Source organism: Neoarius graeffei, chromosome 25, assembly GCF_027579695.1.
Source record: "Neoarius graeffei isolate fNeoGra1 chromosome 25, fNeoGra1.pri, whole genome shotgun sequence".
In the NCBI taxonomy this organism is placed as follows: Eukaryota; Metazoa; Chordata; class Actinopteri; order Siluriformes; family Ariidae; genus Neoarius; species Neoarius graeffei.
In genome coordinates this window covers 3,022,164-3,041,158 of record NC_083593.1, presented here as the reverse complement: position 1 = coordinate 3,041,158, position 18,995 = coordinate 3,022,164, and the positions used below count along the sequence as shown (strand labels likewise).

General features: G+C 43.1%; 1 protein-coding gene across 2 annotated transcripts; it reads right to left on the bottom strand.

The window, feature by feature from the left end:
• Positions 1 to 1,398: 1,398 nt before the first annotated feature.
• Positions 1,399 to 15,408, bottom strand: LOC132873747 (eukaryotic peptide chain release factor subunit 1). Of its 2 annotated transcripts, XM_060909554.1 has the most exons (11): positions 15,326 to 15,408; positions 14,735 to 14,827; positions 7,311 to 7,486; positions 7,041 to 7,180; positions 6,772 to 6,910; positions 6,484 to 6,674; positions 6,268 to 6,397; positions 4,836 to 5,009; positions 4,640 to 4,704; positions 3,925 to 4,072; positions 1,399 to 2,430 (listed from the first exon to the last, which is right to left on the bottom strand). In XM_060909554.1, exons 2-11 carry the CDS (start codon positions 14,818 to 14,820, stop codon positions 2,348 to 2,350), a joined length of 1,332 nt encoding a protein of 443 aa, XP_060765537.1. In that variant the 5' UTR covers positions 14,821 to 14,827; positions 15,326 to 15,408; the 3' UTR covers positions 1,399 to 2,347. The 2 variants fall into 2 exon arrangements, with proteins under 2 accessions (XP_060765537.1, XP_060765538.1); XM_060909555.1 differs by lacking the exon at positions 3,925 to 4,072.
• Between the last annotated feature and the right edge of the window lie 3,587 nt (positions 15,409 to 18,995).

Here is an 18,995-nt window from a genome sequence, read left to right as displayed (position 1 = left end):
ATTAATATTATTACTACTATTTCAATTATGCAGGACACAAAACACGTTTTTTGCTTCAGGTTTAAATAAAAGTATTATCTTATAAAATTAGCACTGTTGCCTCACAGGAAGAAGGTTCTGGGTTCGAGCCCAGCAGCCAGCGAGGGCCTTTCTGTGTGGAGTCTGCATGTTCTCTGCGTGGGTTTCCTCCGGGTGCTCCAGTTTCCTCCACAGTCCAAAGACATGCAGGTTAGGTTAACTGGTGACTCTAAATTGACCGTAGGTGTGAATGTGAGCGTGAATGGTTGTCTGTGTCTATGTGTCAGCCCTGTGATGACCTGGCGACTTGTCCAGGCTGAACCCTGCCTCTCACCCACAGTCAGCTGGGATAGGCTCCAGCTCACCTGCAACTTTGTAGAACAGGATGAGCGGCTACAGATAATGGATGGATGGATGGATAGATCTTATAAAATTATCTCATCTCATCTCATTATCTCTAGCCGCTTTATCCTTCTACAGGGTCGCAGGCAAGCTGGAGCCTATCCCAGCTGACTACAGGCGAAAGGCGGGGTAATAATAATAATGAACTTTATTTATCGAGGGTGGCATGAAATATCACATGATAATATACATATGGCCCTCACCTAGTTAACCTAACCAGCATGTCTTTGGACTGTGGGGGAAACCGGAGCACCCGGAGGAAACCCACGCGGACACGGGGAGAACATGCAAACTCCACACAGAAAGGCCCTCGCCGGCCACGGGGCTCGAACCCAGGACCTTCTTGCTGTGAGGCGACAGTGCTAACCACTACACCACCGTGCCGCCCCTTATAAAATTATTTGTAAAAAAAAAAAAAATCAAGCAATTTAGTAATCATATTGTGTTTGTATAATTAGGTATTATTTTTGGGATATTTATACTTCACTTGAATTAAATAAAAAATGACTTTTAGCTTATTTTTCAACATTTTCATTTTGACCTTTAAAAAAAAAAATCTGGAAGGGCTTGCGGCACCTCAATCACACATTTTATTTATAATTTTTCCATTTAAAGTGTCAAATCAAATGAATCAGTGTTGAAAAACACCATCAAGAATCGTGCCTCATCATCATCTGTGACCTTCTGAATTTAATCGATTTATTTACTTTAATTAAAATAACGAATATTTTTTATTTCTTTAAATGCATGAGTACATTTAAAAGGCAGCACTGTTTTAACTTTCACTGAGCTGTACTTCCACCAAAGTATAATTTCTCAGTAACTTTCCCCACCAGTGTACAATAAACCTTGTGCTACATTTAGAAGGGAACTAAAAAAAGATAATTTTTTAAAAATGCTAAAACATTTTTAAAAAGGTTCTTGGAAATAAGCTGAGGGGGAATGTGATGAAGGAAATGAACAGACAAGAACCCAAAAAAATGTGCAAACGATGAGAACGTTTAATGTGAGCTTGTGTAACAAATGAGTCATACAAAATATTGATGGATTAGGCACAGAGATGAGAAAATACAGGAAATGCATGTTAAAATAGAAAGCACCTGTGCGTGTTTTCTCTCATTAGACTGTCTAAATGGCGTTTGCCTGCTGCCTCAGGAGTGATCAGGTCCAACATCAGTTTTATGTCACTTATTTTTTTTTAAAAGCAAATCTGCCCAGAGAAAGTTTGCATGTGAAAGAACAGGAAGTGGAGTCTGAAAAATCCACAACTTCCAGTGTGCTCTGGTGTTCTCATGCAGGAGTAAAGTCACTAATCCAGCTTGTGTTTCAGAAAACATGAGCTCACAGCTCCTAAATCCAAATCTCAGATTACGACCCGAGTTCAGAACCGGGTTAACCGTGCAGTCACATTCCATCCATTTAAACAGTGGTGGGACGTTTCCTAAAGGCTAAAGCGAGACACACATCCATTCTCAGCAGTTCACAGAAGCGATCCAGCTTCGCGATGGTCCTTCACAGAGATTTAACCGGCTCAGGGATCGATACTTCAGCAGAAATGAACGAAATGCAGGTCTGGATGATGAGGGTGAGACAGCGGCGCACGGTTAATCCCCTTGGCTTTTCATGTACTTTATTAAAAATGCCATGAACTCAAAGCAGCAGCAGGAATCAGTAAAAAACGAGGCTTGAGAAATGGCTTGCGTCTGGAGGACTTCCTTCCTTCCTCACATGTCTGTCCTGTTGCTGTGTGACGTGTTAATGATGCTTCAAGGAGCCAAACACACTCAGCTCCAATCAGTCACCGTGTTTAAGGTCGCTCTGACAAATCGTTCCTCTCGTCGCTGATTCATCAGCTTTTCCTTCCCCGCTCGTCCACGGCGTTGTAAAGGGGAAATCCAAAATTTCTCCATTCATCAGTCTCGACTACCTAGTAGTCATCCAAGTCGTACAAGTCCTCGTCTTCTCCCTGATAGTCCATGCCCTGGAAATCCACTCTGTATCGCAGAATTCCTACACGAGTAGCAAAAAGAGAGAAAAAAAGGAAAAAAAAAAAAAAAAACAGCTCAGTGTCCATCTGGCAACTGAAGCATATTTTCATTTCAAATCTCATAAGTCCCATCGCAAATCAACAACTCACCCTTAACCCTGAATGTACTTTTATATATCAAAAGTCAAAGCCCTTCCTGCACCATTTCATGGCACGTTTGGCGGCGCCGATCTCCATTTCACATGTACATATATATCTCTTTCAAGTAAATAAATTATGATTAATTTAAAAATTCTTTAGTAGGGACGGACGATACTGCGACTCTGTATCTGCACTGATCTTCACTAACAGAGATTATTACTGAATATAAAAATCACATCCTTACTGTTTACTTTTTCACTTCATATTTAATTTATATCTTTTTTTGCAAATAGGTTAACTTTATCTTCCCGATTTTTTTATTTACACTGAGATGCATTTAAATATACAGTACACACGTGCGTGCGCACACACACACGACACTTAATTATTCCACAAAATTGAGTCATACATGAGCCAATAGCGGCTATAAGCCGCGTACGACGAGATTGAGCGGAAACACTGTTTTATTCCATCCGCATTCACTGGATTTTCAGAAACAGAGCATTTTTATTTTTAGCAAATTCAATAAATAAAACTTTATACAAATGAAGTGACTTTAGTGTTGTTTTTTTGTCGAAAGTGCCATCTTGCTGAGGTACAGAATAGCTTTAGACATTTAATTATTCCTTGGACATTTCAGTGATGTAATTTTCAAACTTATTTGACCAGTCTTAAAAAATAATAATAATAATTCAACAAATTTTAATGCTTAAAGATGAAGGTAAACAAACTAGCAGCAAAATGACAGGAGCAATTTGTGAAAAACGCAATAATAATAATAATAATTATTATTGAAAAAATAAATTAAAAAATACATTCTTACCATCAAATACTTTCATTCCATATTTTACTTTTTTTGTGGTTTTGTTTTTGAGTAGTTTTTATTTTGTTCTCAGTTGGTTCAGTGACACGCTCCGCCATTTTGTTTTTCTCTACTCACGGTATATGAGCTGATATCCTAGTAGTAGAGTAGCCAGTCAGAGCACGCGATGGCTCATATCCAGTGAATGTGGATAGAATAATATATTGTATATAATTGTTTAATTTTTATTGAAAAAAAGTACAATTATGTCGTAAGCACTGCTGAATTCTCAGGAAGTTTTGATTGGTTTTCGATAACAGGTTTATATTAATGCGCTCGTTCTAATGCGTTATTGTTTCTATAGCAACAGCTCATTCATAGCGCTTTGCAGCAGTCAGAGGTAAAGCTCAAACTTTGACATCTTCACGACGGAGGAGTTTACGCTTAACGTGACATGAAATAGCTTAAGTGTAAGTGAGAACAGGAAGTGACACGTCCAGTGGACGCTCCAGTACGATCGTTTCCGTTTTCACCCAATAATCGTCCACTGAAGACTTTGTCTGTGAACTCTCACCCCCGATCCCGCCGAAGCCCTTCACAAACTGCGAGCCTTCCTGACTTTTGTCCGTCACGATCTCCAGTGTCGCCCCGAATTTCTTGTAGCTGTTGGCGAACCACTCGAGCAGTGGCATGCTCTCTAAGAGTTCGTGTTCTTGCCCTGTCTGAGACACAAAAACACGCTCACACCGTGCACACACCAGCATTAACAATAGCAGCACTGAAACAAGAGATGGAGAAGGACGGCAGGCTGATCACCTAGGTGTTTATGCTGAAATCCTGAGCTTTATACAGTATGTACACAAAAAGAAAAGGAGAAAAGCAGCTTCTTGCAAAACACAAAAGATTTAGAGATTATCGCTGATTATCGCTCAGGTATGAATAAAGGCTGAATTCTTTACTCGGGATGTAAATCTGGTGTTGAAACGAAGCCAGTCAATACAGAGAGAAGGAAAAGCAGGCGATTATGGAGCAGTGGACTCCCTGAACAACGTTAAATCATAATAAAACCACCGTATCTGCGTGGAGGGGGAAAAAAAAAAATCTGGACTAAAAATCGCTGAAGGCTTGAACCAATTGAGTGAGACCGCTGTGTTGATTTTCCTGTTGCGGTCTCCTAGTAACAGGAAAACGCACATTTCCTGGTTGATTCAGGATCAAATTTGTAAAAATCAATCAATCAATCAGCCAACGAATGTCTGTTTAAGGGAAAAGGAGCTGAAGAAAGGCACCTCTTTGTCTGTGAAGTGAGACTTATCCTTCTCCTGCTCTGGCGTCAAATATAGTGTCTTCTCATCTAATGAGGAAAAATAACACACGGCATTAATGTGTATTTTATATCCAACATAAATAATAATTATTGTTTCCACATTTTATAATTGTGTAACACATCCAATCAAGTGTGTGTGTGTGTGTGTGTGTGTGTACCATTTTCAGGCCCACTGCCCTCTGCGCCATGGCAGCGTAGTACATAGCGCATGGTGTCCAGGTTCTCATAGACGATGAGAATCTCCACCGCTCCCATCTCCAGCGCTTTGAGCGTATCATCGACTCCGAAACAGTACTTCCCCGTGTCCTGACTGATCTCATCAAAGTAGCGCCCTAAAAACAAACACGACAGTCAAGGATGTGTATTCTGAGGCTCAAATTCAGTCCAGAACATCTGGATCGAGAGCTCGAGTCTCAAAACTATTACAACCGCAGTGGATCACGATCACAGCTTCTGACCCGACATCAGGTACCGGTACGGTACGGTACGGAACAGTACAGGGGTGGGTTTCCCAAAAGCATCGCAGCACAAAGATCGTTAAACGGTTGAGCGAGCAGCACAATGAACACTCACTCTCTCCCCTAGTTAAGATGCTCTTAGTGTTTCGAGGCTTTTGGGAAACCCAGCCCAGTACAGTACAGTCATTAGAACACAGATACAAAAAACTCAAATTATAAACAACAGGCTCACACACAAAACATGTAAAGGATGCAAAGAATGAATGATGTCAGAAGAGCGTTTCTGTCCTTTTCTTGTCATCTTTAAACGATGTGAAACTCGTACTGGCAAACAAAATGAGCGTGTGGTGTGGGTGGGAATTTTTGGCAAAATTATTCATTTAATTTGACAATTTGGTTATTTCTTTCATCTTTTATGACACACTATTGCCAATGACAGTATTAATTAATTACACTTAATATTTCTTATTAACCCCGCCGACAGTAGTGGGAGGGGTTATTATTTTCACCTGCGTCAGTCTGTGTGTGTGTGTATCTGTCTGTCTGTCTGCAAGATATCTCAAGAACCAATGGATCGATTTGGACCAAATTTTGTACGTGTTGCCAATCACCCAGGAAGGAAACCATTAAATTTTGGAGGTCAAAGGTCAAGGTCATGGCAGAACTTCGAAATTTTCGCCCAATGTATTTTAATAGGGAAAAGGCGGGGTTTGCACTCGTTAGAGTGTCCCTGTCTAGTTTAGGCGGCATGGTGGTGTAGTGGTTAGCGCTGTCGCCTCACAGCCAGAAACTCTGGGTTCGAGCCTCGTGGCCGGCGAGGGCCTTTCTGTGCGGAGTTTGCATGTTCTCCCCGTGTCCGTGTGGGTTTCCTCCGGGTGCTCCGGTTTCCCCCACAGTCCAAAGACATGCAGGTTAGGTTAACTGGTGGCTCTAAATTGAGCGTAGGTGTGAATGTGAGTGTGAATGGTTGTCTGTGTCTATGTGTCGGCCCTGTGATGACCTGGCGCCTTGTCCAGGGTGTACCCCGCCTTTCGCCCGTAGTCAGCTGGGATAGGCTCCAGCTTGCCTGCGACCCTGTAGAACAGGATAAAGCGGCTACAGATAATGAGATGAGTTCTATGAGATTTCTTACCGATCAGCTTCTTCTCCTGAATGAACTTGACGTTGGAGAGCACCTCGGCCGATAGTTCAATCGCCTGGTTGAACCCGTTCTCTCCTCCGTACGAAATGTCCACCAGTTTCAGCACCTTGGCTTGTAACCTCTGAACAGAGAGAAGATTTTAAAACTCCGCACACGACTGATTTCAAGACAATAGAGTAAGAGCACGAAGGGAACGAAGGAACACACCGAGTCAAACATGTCTGATTGGCTGAGCTCCGTTTTAAAGTCAGCCGATCCGGCGAGGACCATCCCGGCGACGTTGACCTTGTCGTTGGAGACGAACAGCTGCACGGCCGTCTCCGCCACCTTCCTCACGTAGTTGTGTCTTTTCTCCATCCTGAGGCGGGCGAATCGCAGGGCGGACTGACCGCCTCGTCCTGAGAGAGGGAGGAAAATCTCGTCTGCTCGTGTTCAAGACCTTAAACACATGAACATGTACACAGACAGAGATCCGCACCATGCTGAGCACCTTACCGTGCTTTTTTGGCAGGTCCACTGTGAATTTGTGCAGAACCTCCCTCGTGTTGCCTTGCAGAGTTCCGAAGAGGGCGCCGCTGCCGTCGATCACGATAAAACCGAACTTACTGTCGTCCGAGAGCAACGCAGTAAGAGCCTGAGGTGAGACAGTTACACGGGGTGAGATGGTGAGTCATGGAACCACAACATCATACCAAAAACCAGACCAGTACTTAATGCAGGACTACAGAGAACCGAGACAGTCTAAAAACATATCTCTCTCTAACCTCCGTGTGAAACTTGTTGTCGCACAAATACAGCGATGTGTTGATCGGCTTGAACGGCTCAAAGTCGATGTTGACTTTCTTCTCCTTGCCCTCCTCGGTCATGATGGTTCCGCAGTACACCACCAGGCCATTGGGGGGCACTGTAACCAGAACACCAGCATTAAATGAAAAGACGATCGAAATAAACACTGCACACACAGGGATAAAAACACCATGTAACACACATTCACACACGTTTTGGTGCACACACACACACACACACACACACACCCTTGTTGTAGAGCTTGAGTCTCTGCTGGACTGAAGTGATGGCTCCCAGCACAGACAGTCTGTTCACTCTGCTCTTAATGTTGGACGCCGTCCCAAACTCGTCTGCCAGCATTTTAGCCACCCGGGAGATCTGGTCCTTCGGGGGGATGATGAGGGAAATCATACTGGTGCCATTCCTGCAAAACCACACACACGCATGCATTTCTAGTCCTGTGCAAAAGTCTTTGGAACATGTAAAGAAACGCTGTCGATCAAAAAATGGCTTAAAAATAGTAAAATGTTTCAATATGAAAAAAATACTATAAACAGTAATCCGTAAGCCATAATAAATAAAACAAAGTCAATTTTTGGTGTGAGGTAAGGCAATTCCCTTTGCTTTAAAAATAAAAAAAATAATAATAGTCTCAGATCCGGGCCGGCACGGTGGTGTAGTGGTTAGCGCTGTCGCCTCACAGCAAGATGGTCCGGGTTCAAGCCCCGTGGCCGGCGAGGGCCTTTCTGTGTGGAGTTTGCATGTTCTCCCCGTGTCCGCGTGGGTTTCCTCCGGGTGCTCCGGTTTCCCACACAGTCCAAAGACATGCAGGTTAGGTTAACTGGTGACTCTAAATTGAGCGTAGGTGTGAATGTGAATGGTTGTCTGTGTCTATGTGTCAGCCCTGTGATGACCTGGCGACTTGTCCAGGGTGAACCCCGCCTTTCGCCTGTAGTCAGCTGTAGTCAGCTTATCCCTGTAGAAGGATAAAGCGGCTACAGATAATGAGATGAGATGAGTCTCAGATCCAGTGAGTGCAGTTTTATGCGGAAATGAGCTCATACCTGCAAACTCAGGTCTGAAAAAGGTGACACACTTTTTTACCCCCCGATGTAACCAAAACCCGAGCCCGCCCCCTCTCCGAAAAAAGGTGCAACATAGCTCCAGGTAAACAAAAAACCTGTTTATTAACATAACTTTGTTTTTTGGTCAATCAGTGCAAAATGGCTGATGGTCAATCAACAAAATCAACCACAATCAAGTAACAACAATGTCAAGCTGAGTAATTTACTAATAGTAAATCTCATTTCTTCATTTTTTTGGCCTGGACAAGCCGTTCCATGGCCAGTTTCCTCTGCTTTGCCAGGTGTCTCTTTAGGGCAACATAGCTTCAGCCCACTTAGGGCTACTTTGTCTTCAGCCAGCACTTGGGCCAGGTTCACCATCACTGGTGCAAAGGAAGTGAATATTCAGCAAGAGTAGCCAGAACCATTGCCTAAACAAAGAAAATATTATTAGATTTACATTATTAAAGCTGGTTTAATATTCACAAACTTCCATTGCTATTACAAAGTTGTTAAGACTGGATCCTCATTCTAATTGACATGATCTAGGCTAGGTAGTTAATCTCTAAAACATGCACTGTACAATATTTTTTGGTAATGTAGGCTAGTCTACTCCTATTTTGCCTAACATTAGCCTACTGGCAAATATCAAGTAACCTGTTAAACAGTGAAATGGTAGAATTACAGAAAACTACAAGCCTAGCCTATTTAGCCTAATCTGTACACACCTCTGCATTGGCAACTCGCTGAAATGTTGGTACAGGCACCCTGACTCGCTCCCTCATAACATCAGGCCCCTTGGAAGCACTTTGCTGTGGGACTGGAAGGACACTGGATGTGGTCAGAACAGTGCACACTTTTTGACGGTGCACCCGTTTGGCCGTGTGCCACAAGAGCATGAGCGCCTTTGTTGCTGTAATTTATTTCTTTTTGGCAAAGGCTGCGTTTTGAATACCCGGCTTTGTCTATCTTATGAAATAACTGACAGCGGGAAGCTGTGCTGAACTCCCTTCACTTCAGTCTTGACCTGGATTTTTAGCCAGGCCCAGCTCCACCTGCACCTCAGACCTGCAGCAAGCTTTGCTACATACAGTAAACAGCGTCTTCCTCTTTAAGCTCCCGCATTCTGGAAGAGAACTGACCAAATATTATCGGCTGGGTCAGGGCTCCTTTTTGTTCCCATAAACGTTTGTAAAGGCTAACTCTAACTACATCCAGCCATGTTAAATGATCCGCCGGAGAAGGCGTTTCAATCACTTAAAAAACGCCGGTGTACTAACGTTAATGTTACGTGTTCGTTTTCATTCCTCATCTTGTGACAATGTCGCATTATCATCAGATAACAGTCCGGATGCAGTAGAGATAGCCTTCACAAAAATTACTCCAACTGAACCAACTGGTATGAAAGGTTAACGTTAACACACAATTCACTGATGTTAGCTGACATCCTGGCCAACGTTAGCATACTAGCTGAAAAACTTTAAATTATGTATAATGTTAAACATGTTGGAAAAGGTTTCATGTCACGACACACGTAACGTTGCTAAAGTAAGATTATCTTTGACAAACCAAGTTTAATTTACACAGCATATTACATTGCTGGCAGATAACGAGACTTACCTCAAGCCTGTCGCTAGTGTCCATAGATCGCTGAAGTCTCTGACGCAGGTCGTATGTTTACTGTCCGTGGTTTAGTCAGGTAAAGGTTTAGTTCGCCGTGGGAAAGATGGATTGACTTGGATGTTTGTGATTGGCCAAATGACTCTTGTGAAGATGGCAATCCCATTTTACTGACAGTCCCATCCACCGCTGATCCCAACCCCCACCCACCCCAAAAAAACCCCTCTTCGGATCTAGATGAATCACGAGAATGACATTTTGTTTGCAAAACGGCAAATTTCGCCGAAAAGCGACTAGTTTAGTGGCGACTATGATATCTTTAGCAAGGACGCCCGAAAACCACATGGAGGCGTACCATCATGCACGAACTGAAGGAGATGGGGCTCTCATGGGGTAAGGCACAACATGCTGCAAACGACAGGAACAAATGGAGACGCCTTGTTGATGCCTTATGTCCCGCCCAGGACGAAGAGGACTAAGTAAGTAAGTACAGCATGTCACGGAGTGTAAACACATCAAGTCTACTCACTTTCTTGAGCATGAGCTGGATAAAAGGCAGCATGGTGGTGTAGCGGTTAGCGCTGTCGCCTCACAGCAAGAAGGTTCCGGGTTTGAACCCAGCGGCCAGCGAGGGCCTTTCTGTGTGGAGTTTGCGTGTTCTCCCCGTGTCTGCGCGGGTTTCCTCCGGGTGCTCCGGTTTCCCCCACAGTCCAAAGACTTGCAGGTTAGGATAACGTGGGGCGGCCTTGGGCTGAGGTGCCCTTGAGCGAAGTACCAAACCCCTGACTGCTCCCCGGGCGCTCTGGGTGTGTGTGTGTTCAGTGCTTCAGATGGGTTAAATGCAGAGGATGAATTTCACTGTGCTTGAAGTGTGCATGTGAAAAATAAAGGTTTCTTCTAAAAGGACTATTTATAACTTTTAGCTTGCTGCTTCAATACATATACTATTTTAAAAAGATAATCATGACACTGAATGTGTCTAAATGTGTTTGCTCAGGGCTCGAAATTCATATATTTTTTCACCAGCCAGCCGGACTAGTTCCCTTCCAAAGTAACTCGCCAAACAGAAAGTCAATGCGCCAAAATTTGTTCATGTATGAATTTTACTTCTGTCAAAAATAACACAAAAGAGAGTAGCTACCATTGTTCATGACTAATGTGCATTTATTTCAAGACCTGAGTATTTGGAGACTGTTGTTAAATACATAAATGAGAACAAACACAGAGCACCATAATATAATCCAAAAAAATGCCAGATGACTGACCCCTTACTAGTTCTTTTAGGAACCAATTCGTCCGCTTCCACTTTTAATTTGTCACTCAAATTGACAGAGCTTACACGGTAGCCTATGCAACACCAGCAATTGCACGAACTGAGTCAGCGCTGTAAACCGAAACTAGAAAATCTTCCCACAAGTTCCTTTCAGCACCGAGATGTCGCCCGGGATTGGTTGGCGAGTGCGTGACGTTATTGTTTTTTTTTTCCCCCTTAGGCAGCCTCTTACGTTACTGGCTGAGGGACAGGGAGAAAACCACCGGAAAAGGTTTTAAACAAACATGAAACAAACGCAAGTCGGCAGATGATCATAAAATACTCGATAGTTACAATATAATAATTTTATGTATCTCACACAGAATTTTCGGAGATATATTGAGTATATTCGATATATCGCAAAGCCCTAGTCTGAATCTTCGCTTCATATACATTTTTTATTTTCAACTAGCCAGCCGGGCTGCCTAGTGACAGGAATTACCCGCCAAATGACAAATTAAGTCGCCTCGGGCGACCGGACCACCGCGAATTTTGAGCCCTGATATACAGTGCCTTGCAAAAGTATTCATACCCCTTGAACTTTTTCACATTTTTCCACCTTACAACCACGAACTTAAAAGTTTTTTATTGAGATTTTATGTGATAGACCAACACAGAGTAGCACAGAATTGTGAAGTGAAACGGAAATGATAAATGGTCTTCAAAATTTTAAACAAATAAAAATCTGAAAAATGTGATGTGCATTAGTATTCAGCCCCCCGCGTCAATACTTTGTAGAGCCACCGTTTGCTGCAATTACAGCTGCAAGTCTTTTGTGGTATGTCTTTACCAGCTTTGCACATCTAGACACTGAAATTTTTGCCCATTCTTCTTTGCAAAATAGCTCAAGCTCAGCCAGATTGGATGGAGAGCGTCTGTGAACAGCAATTCTCAAGTCTTGCCACAGATGCTCAATGGGATTTAGGTCTGGACTTTGACTGGGCCATTCGAACACATGAATATTCTTTGATCTAAACCATTCCATTGTAGCTCTGGCTGTATGTTTAGGGTCGTTGTCTTGCTGGAAGGTGAATCTCCTTCCCAGTCTCAAGTCTTTTGCAGCCTCCAACAGGTTTTCTTCCAGGATTGCCCTGCATTTAGCTCCATCCATCTTCCCATCAACTCTGACCAGCTTCCCTGTCCCTGCTGAAGAAAAGCATCCCCATAGCATGATGCTGCCACCACCATGTTTCACAGTGGGGATGGTGTGTGCAGGGTGATGAGCAGTGTTAGTTTTCCGCCACACATAGCGCTTTGCATTTAGGCCAAAAAGTTCAACTTTGGTCTCATCTGACCAAAGCACCGTCTTCCACATGTTTGCTGTGTCCCCTACATGGCTTCTGGCAAACAGGACTTCTTATGCCTGTCTTTCAACAATGGCTTTCTTCTTGCCACTCTTCCAAAAAGGCCAGATTTGTGGAGTGTACAACTTATAGTTGTCCTGTGCACAGATTCTCCCACCTGAGCTGTGGATTTCTGCAGCTCCTCCAGAGTGATCATGGGCCTCTTGGCTGCTTCTCTGACCAGTGCTCTCCTTGCTCGCTCTGTCAGTTTAGGTGGACGGCCATGTCTTGGTAGGTTTGCAGTTGTGCCATACTTTTTCCATTTTTGAATGATGGATTGAACAGTGCTTCTTGAGATGTTCAGAGCTTGGGATATTTTTTTATAACCTAACCCTGCTTTAAACTTCTCCAGAACTTTATCCCTGACCTGTCTGGTGAGTTCTTTGGTCTTCATGATGCTGTTTGTTCTTCAGTGTTCTCTAACAAACCACTGAGGCCTTCACAGAACAAGTGTATTTATGCTGAGAGTAAATTACACACAGTAGGACTCTATTAACTAATTAGATGACTTCTGAAGGCAATTGATTGCACTGGATTGTATTTAGAGGGCTCAGAGTACAGGGGGCTGAATACTAATGCACATCACATTTTTATTTGTTTAAAATTTTGAAGACCATTTATCATTTTCGTTTCACTTCACAATTATGTGCTACTCTGTGTTGGTCCGTCACATAAAAATCTCAATAAAAAACTTTTAAGTTCGTGGTTGTAAGGTGGAAAAATGTGAAAAAGTTCAAGGGGTATGAATACTTTTGCAAGGCACTGTGTGTGTATATATATATATATATATATATATATATATATATATATATATATATATATATATATATGAGTGCTTAGTCTATGTCTAGTTCTTATCTAGAGTGTTTATACTGTTTATTTCAGTTATTCTGTTTTTATTTATTGCATTGCGTGTTTGCACCGTGGGTCAGAGAGGACTGAAATTTCATCTGTGCTGTATGTCCATGGAATCAAATTTTGTGCCAAAATGTTCATACAATACTTTTGAAATATCAAACAAAAACGATAAATCAGAATAAAAAAAAAAGTCAATTTTTTTAGACTGGCAAACAAATTATTCATGTAATCGTGCAAAATATCAGTCTATTACCCCTCCAAAACCTTTTATTTTTGTTTCGCATCTTTCTCAGTTTTGTTTGACGTAATTTATTTTGGTTGCGATTCCAGCTTTCTCGTTTGCGCTCCCTGACTTTTTGCTTGCAGTTTTGGCACAAACTTCACGTGTGGGTAGGCTGTCCAGGAATGCATTCCCATTGGGTAACTTGTGTTTGACTGACAGCTATGCTCAGCCATTCCCCCGGAAGCTGTTGCGGCCATTTCCTACTCGGATTTTGGCGGACTGTTTGACGAGTGACCGATCCATTGACGGTAAACAAGGATCGAGTGGACTTCAGTGGCGACTATGATATTGAATTAATTCAACAAAGTGTAAGTACAGGACAAATGTGTTGTATGTGTTGCAGTCGTACACATTATGCAGGTGTGTTTAACGTTAGCAAGACAGCTATTATATTGGGTAGTGGAGCTAAGGCTAACATTTGACTTGCCACGAAACACCTGCATAATGTGCACTACTGCAACACATACAACACATTTGTCCCGTACTTACACTTAGTTGAATTAATTCAATATCATAGTCGCCACTGAAGTCCACTCGATCCTTGTTTACCATCAATGGATCGGTCACTCGCCAAACAGTCCGCCAGAATCCGAGTAGGAAACGGCCGCAACAGCTTCCGGGGTAATGGCTGAGCGGAGCTGTCAGTCAAACACAAGTTAGCCAATGGGAATGCATTCCTGGACAGCCCACCCACACGGGAAGTTTGTGCCAAAACTGCAAGCAAAAAGTCAGGGAGCGCAAACGAGAAAGCTGGAATCGCAACCAAAATAAATTACGTCAACAAAAATAAAAGGTTTCTGAAGAGTAATAGACTGATATTTTGCACGATTACACGAATAATTTGTTTGCCAGTCTAATAAAAATTGACTTTTTTTTTTACATTTTGATTTATTGTTTTTGTTTGATATTTCAAAAGTATTGTATGAACATTTTGGCACAAAATTGATTCCATATATGTCGAGCATGTATAGCATATTTGACAATAAAGTTGACTTGACTTAAATGTTGAGAAGCTTTGGGGTATTTACTCGCCAGCTTTAGCCCAAGCAGTGTGAGTGTGTTGTGGATCTTTGCCAGTTTCTGCTCCACTCTGTCCAACAGCTGTTAGCATGCTAGCTGTCAACATGCAGCTCTGATTTACTGACAGCCCCCTGATCTGTCATGTCTGTAATAAGGCAGTCACTCTGCTTACCCTCTGGCTGCTTCAAGGCTTTTGATCAACTTCTTAATCTTCCAGATTTCCACGTTCCTGTCCGCGGCGCTCGGGTCGTCCGCCATCTTTCCCCTGTTGCGTGGAAAAAGAAATAATTATTCCTTTTTTTTTTTTTTAAATCCCACCACATCTCAGGTACGCCAGCGCCATGTTGCAGTGCTCTGATTGGCCAATGCTTTCCAAGCACGTAACGTTTAGCTATCCACCAATCACGACATTGGGGGCGTGTCTATCCCCGAGAAGCAGTGTGGAAAAATTGGCACAACGCACTTGTTTTGAAGTTAGAAAGCAGTTTAGTTTAAGAATACTAAACGTATAATAATAACGACTTAATAACATGCTAAAGCATTATAACAACATATTAACTCAGCAAGAGGGTTTAGCCTAGCAATACAGTAGTGTAGCTTAGCATAACGACTAGCACAGCTTTGCTAACTGTTCTTCCTTCATTTCCTGAGAGGAATAGAAACAGAATAGCTCACTAGCCCGTGAGCCCCTCACACATATTTATTGAATAATTTTAATATGTAAACTGTTTCCTGAGAGGTAAATCTGTGTAATAACACTTACAGGCCGAGTCTCTGTGGCGTTTCAGCTGTTAGCGGTCAGTTTGCTCTCGCCGCGCGTGGAGCTTCACTAGAGGGTCACGTGCGGCAGGGAGGAGGGGATGGTGGGCGTGGCTTATTAATTTCTTTCCATATGACTTCCTGGGAACGTCACTGCTAGGCAGCGTATTCTGATCGTTCATTGGCTTATTCGGTTGTCGTTCAATACAGCGCGCCAATAGAATGAAGCGAGCTTTCACTGCTTGTCGTTTCTTTGCCATATGAACCAGTGATTTTATTTTCGATCGGTATCCGGTTTGACTCATGCGGTTTGTATCCTGATACTTTAAAAAGTCTTCTTGTGTACAAAATAAAATAAAAACAACAGGAAATCTTTCTGATTTCTGTAGTGAAAATTTGTAAATGCAGACATCAAAAGTTATCCTTAAAAGCTCTGGCACTAGTATTAAATTAAAAAAAAACTATAAAAGATCAAACTTCTCTATTTTGTTTGACTTTTTAAGAACAACAATTATAAAACAGGGGCTTTGCCATAGTGATGGATAGCTTGACGGACGAAGTGAGGCAAGAGTCACCATGGAACATGATGTTTGTGGATGATATTGTGATATGTGGTGACAGTAGAAAGGAGGTTGAGTTGGGTTTGGAGAGATGGAGGGATGCATTGGAACGAAGAGGAATGAAGGTGAACAGTAGCAAAGTGGAATGAGAATGGGGATGAGAGTGTAGTGAAGATGCAAGGAGTAGACGTAAAGAAAGTTGGTGAATTCAAGTCCCTGGGGTCAACTGTGCAGGAAAATGGGGGCTGCGATAGTGAAGTGAGAAAGAGAGCGCAGGCAGGGTGGAGCAGTTGGAGAAGGATTTCGGGAGTCATTTGTGATCGGAAAGTCCCAGCAGAAGTGAAAGGTACAATGTATAAGACAGTAGTGAGACCAGCTGTGATGTATGGATTGGAGACCGGACCCTTAACGAAGAGACAGGAGGCAAAGTTGGAGGTGGCGGAGTTGAGGATGTTAAGGTTTGCGATGGGAGGTTGGACAGGATAAGGAACAAGCACATCAGAGGGACAGCACATGTGGAGAGCTTGGGAATGAAGCTAAGAGAGATGAGACTGAGATGGTACGGGCACATCCTGAGAAGAGACGCAGAGCATGTTGGAAGGAGAATGCTGAGGATGGAGCTGCCAGGCACACGAAAACGAGGAAGGCCAAAGAGGAGATACATGGATGTGGTGAGAGAGGACATGAAAGTGGTAGAGAAGGATGCGGAAGACAGGGAGCAATGGAGACAAAGATCCGCTGTGGCGACCCCTAATCGGGAGCAGCCAGAAGAAAAGAAGAATTATAAAACAGGGGCGTAGCTGGGGGGATCCTGGGGTGCCCGTGACCCCCCCCCCCCCCCCCCCCCTTGTCGGACCATACATTTTTTCAATAGCTGCATAAGAATATTAGAAAAGCGCCCACTGTAATTTTTCTAAAAAAAAAATTTAAATTAGATTGTCACCTGGGGCGGCACGGTAGTGTAGTGGTTAGCGCTGTCGCCTCACAGCAAGAAGGTCCGGGTTCGAGCCCCGGGGCCGACGAGGGCCTTTCTGTGCGGAGTTTGCATGTTCTCCCCGTGTCCGCGTGGGTTTCCTCCGGGTGCTCCGGTTTCCCCCACAGTCCAAAGACATGCAGGTTAGGTTAACTGGTGACTCTAAATTGAGCGTAGGTGTGAATGTGAGTGTGAATGGTTGTCTGTGTCTATGTGTCAGCCCTGTGATGACCTGGCGACTTGTCCAGGGTGAACCCCGCCTTTCGCCCGTAGTCAGCTGGGATAGGCTCCAGCTCGCCTGCGACCCTGTAGAACAGGATAAAGCGGCTACAGATAATGAGATGAAATGAGATTGTCACCTCAGCCTCATTAGGGTTTCTATAACCTTGTATGGACTTCCTGTGGGTTGAGCACGAAAACCCAGTTCTGCACAAGCGCAACACGATCGCACTAGAAAGCATGGCCAAGCTGCCAGTGTAGCTGCAGTCTTTTTAGTTGCGAATTACGAGTATTTCCTCTTGTGTTAATAATTCGCCATGTCAGAACAAGTGAAACTTTCCTCCTTCTTTCGACATGAAGAGACTCTTTTTTTTCTGTTTTTTTTCCATCAAATTTGCATTTTGTTTCTTCAAAGCTAAGTTTTAGTGCCGTTTCTAGAACACAACATCAAGACTAGAAAAGCACTCGGAGAGCGCAGACCTCCGCCAAGAATCCTTTAAAAAATTCAGGGATCCAGAAGGTGATCCGGATCACCGCCAAAATTTAATGGATTGTTACTTGTGCCCAGTCACACCTCTGGAAAAAATTTCAGAGCAATCCGTTCATAACTTTTTCCGTAATGTTGCTAACAGACAAACCAACAAACAAACAAACAAACCAAAGCTACCGAAAACATAACCTCCTTGGCGGAGGTAAAAATGTGGAAGAAACAGAAATAATGGAAGAGCCAGTTTCTAAGCTACCTAGAACTAGCAATTGTAATTATTTTTTGTTACATATTTTTCATAGTTCTATTCTAGTACTAAGTAAATTTTTTATGATAAAACAGACTCAAAACAAGATGCATCATCGCCTTCGGTAGACCAAGAAACACCGGCCCAAGCAGCAGTTGCCGGTGAGTGAGCTTGGTTTGCTTATGCTATGGTCGCTGTTGTTTGGTTTGATAGAATTAGCCCAAAACATTAGTATGGTCAGGAAGCTCAACCATTCTTTTTGGTCGATGTAGGCGTTCTCGATTTGCCAGATGAAATAATCTTGAAGATTATGAAGCACCTACCGCTCTCGGCAGTGTTCCATAGCTTGTCGAGTACCTGCAAAAGGCTGCTGCAGCTATCTCACACGGCCGTGTTATGGAAACGTTTCACGTTAGAAGATACAAGACGTCCTCCTTTTTACACCATCCTTAGTTTTAAGAGCATTTTTGAGAGGTACTGTACTCATTTTCACTATCTTTATTTTAACAGCAATTCTGAACAACATTTCACCTTTCAGTTTCGTAAATTCAATCTTACACAAAGTGGTCAAGCTGCCAGTGTAGCTGCAGTAGTTGCGAATTATGAGTATTTCCTCTTGGGTTAATAATTCCCTATGTCAAAACAAGCAAAACTTTCCTCCTTCTTTCGACTGCCAGTCAGTGTGTGACTCAGGCTGCCAGTCAGTACGGTATGTGACTCAGGCTGCCAGTCAGTGTGTGACCCCCCCCTTTGAAAAATCCTAACTACGCCCCTGTAAAACAGGTTTGATCAGGTTCAGAAATGTCTAACTAATGTTTATTTCCATTGGGATCCTTTTCAGGAATTAGTCTTGACATTAATAAGGGTGGCATGGTAGTGTAGTGGTTAGCTCTGTTGCCTCACAGCAAGAAGGTTCAGGGTTCGAGCCCAGTGGCCAACAGGGGCCTTTCTGTGTGGAGTTTGTGTGGGTTTCCTCTGGGTGCTCCGGTTTCCCCCAAAGACATGCAGGTTGCTCTCTTCTACCATCCACAGTTTACTATGACCTGGATGACTGTGAATCTTCACAGACATGCAGGTTCAGTTAACTGGTTACTCTAAATTGTCCATAGGTGTGGATGGTTGTTTCCCAAGCCCAGCAATAGTGGGGCTGCAGCAAGGAGGGCATCTGGTATGACGTGGATCAACAGG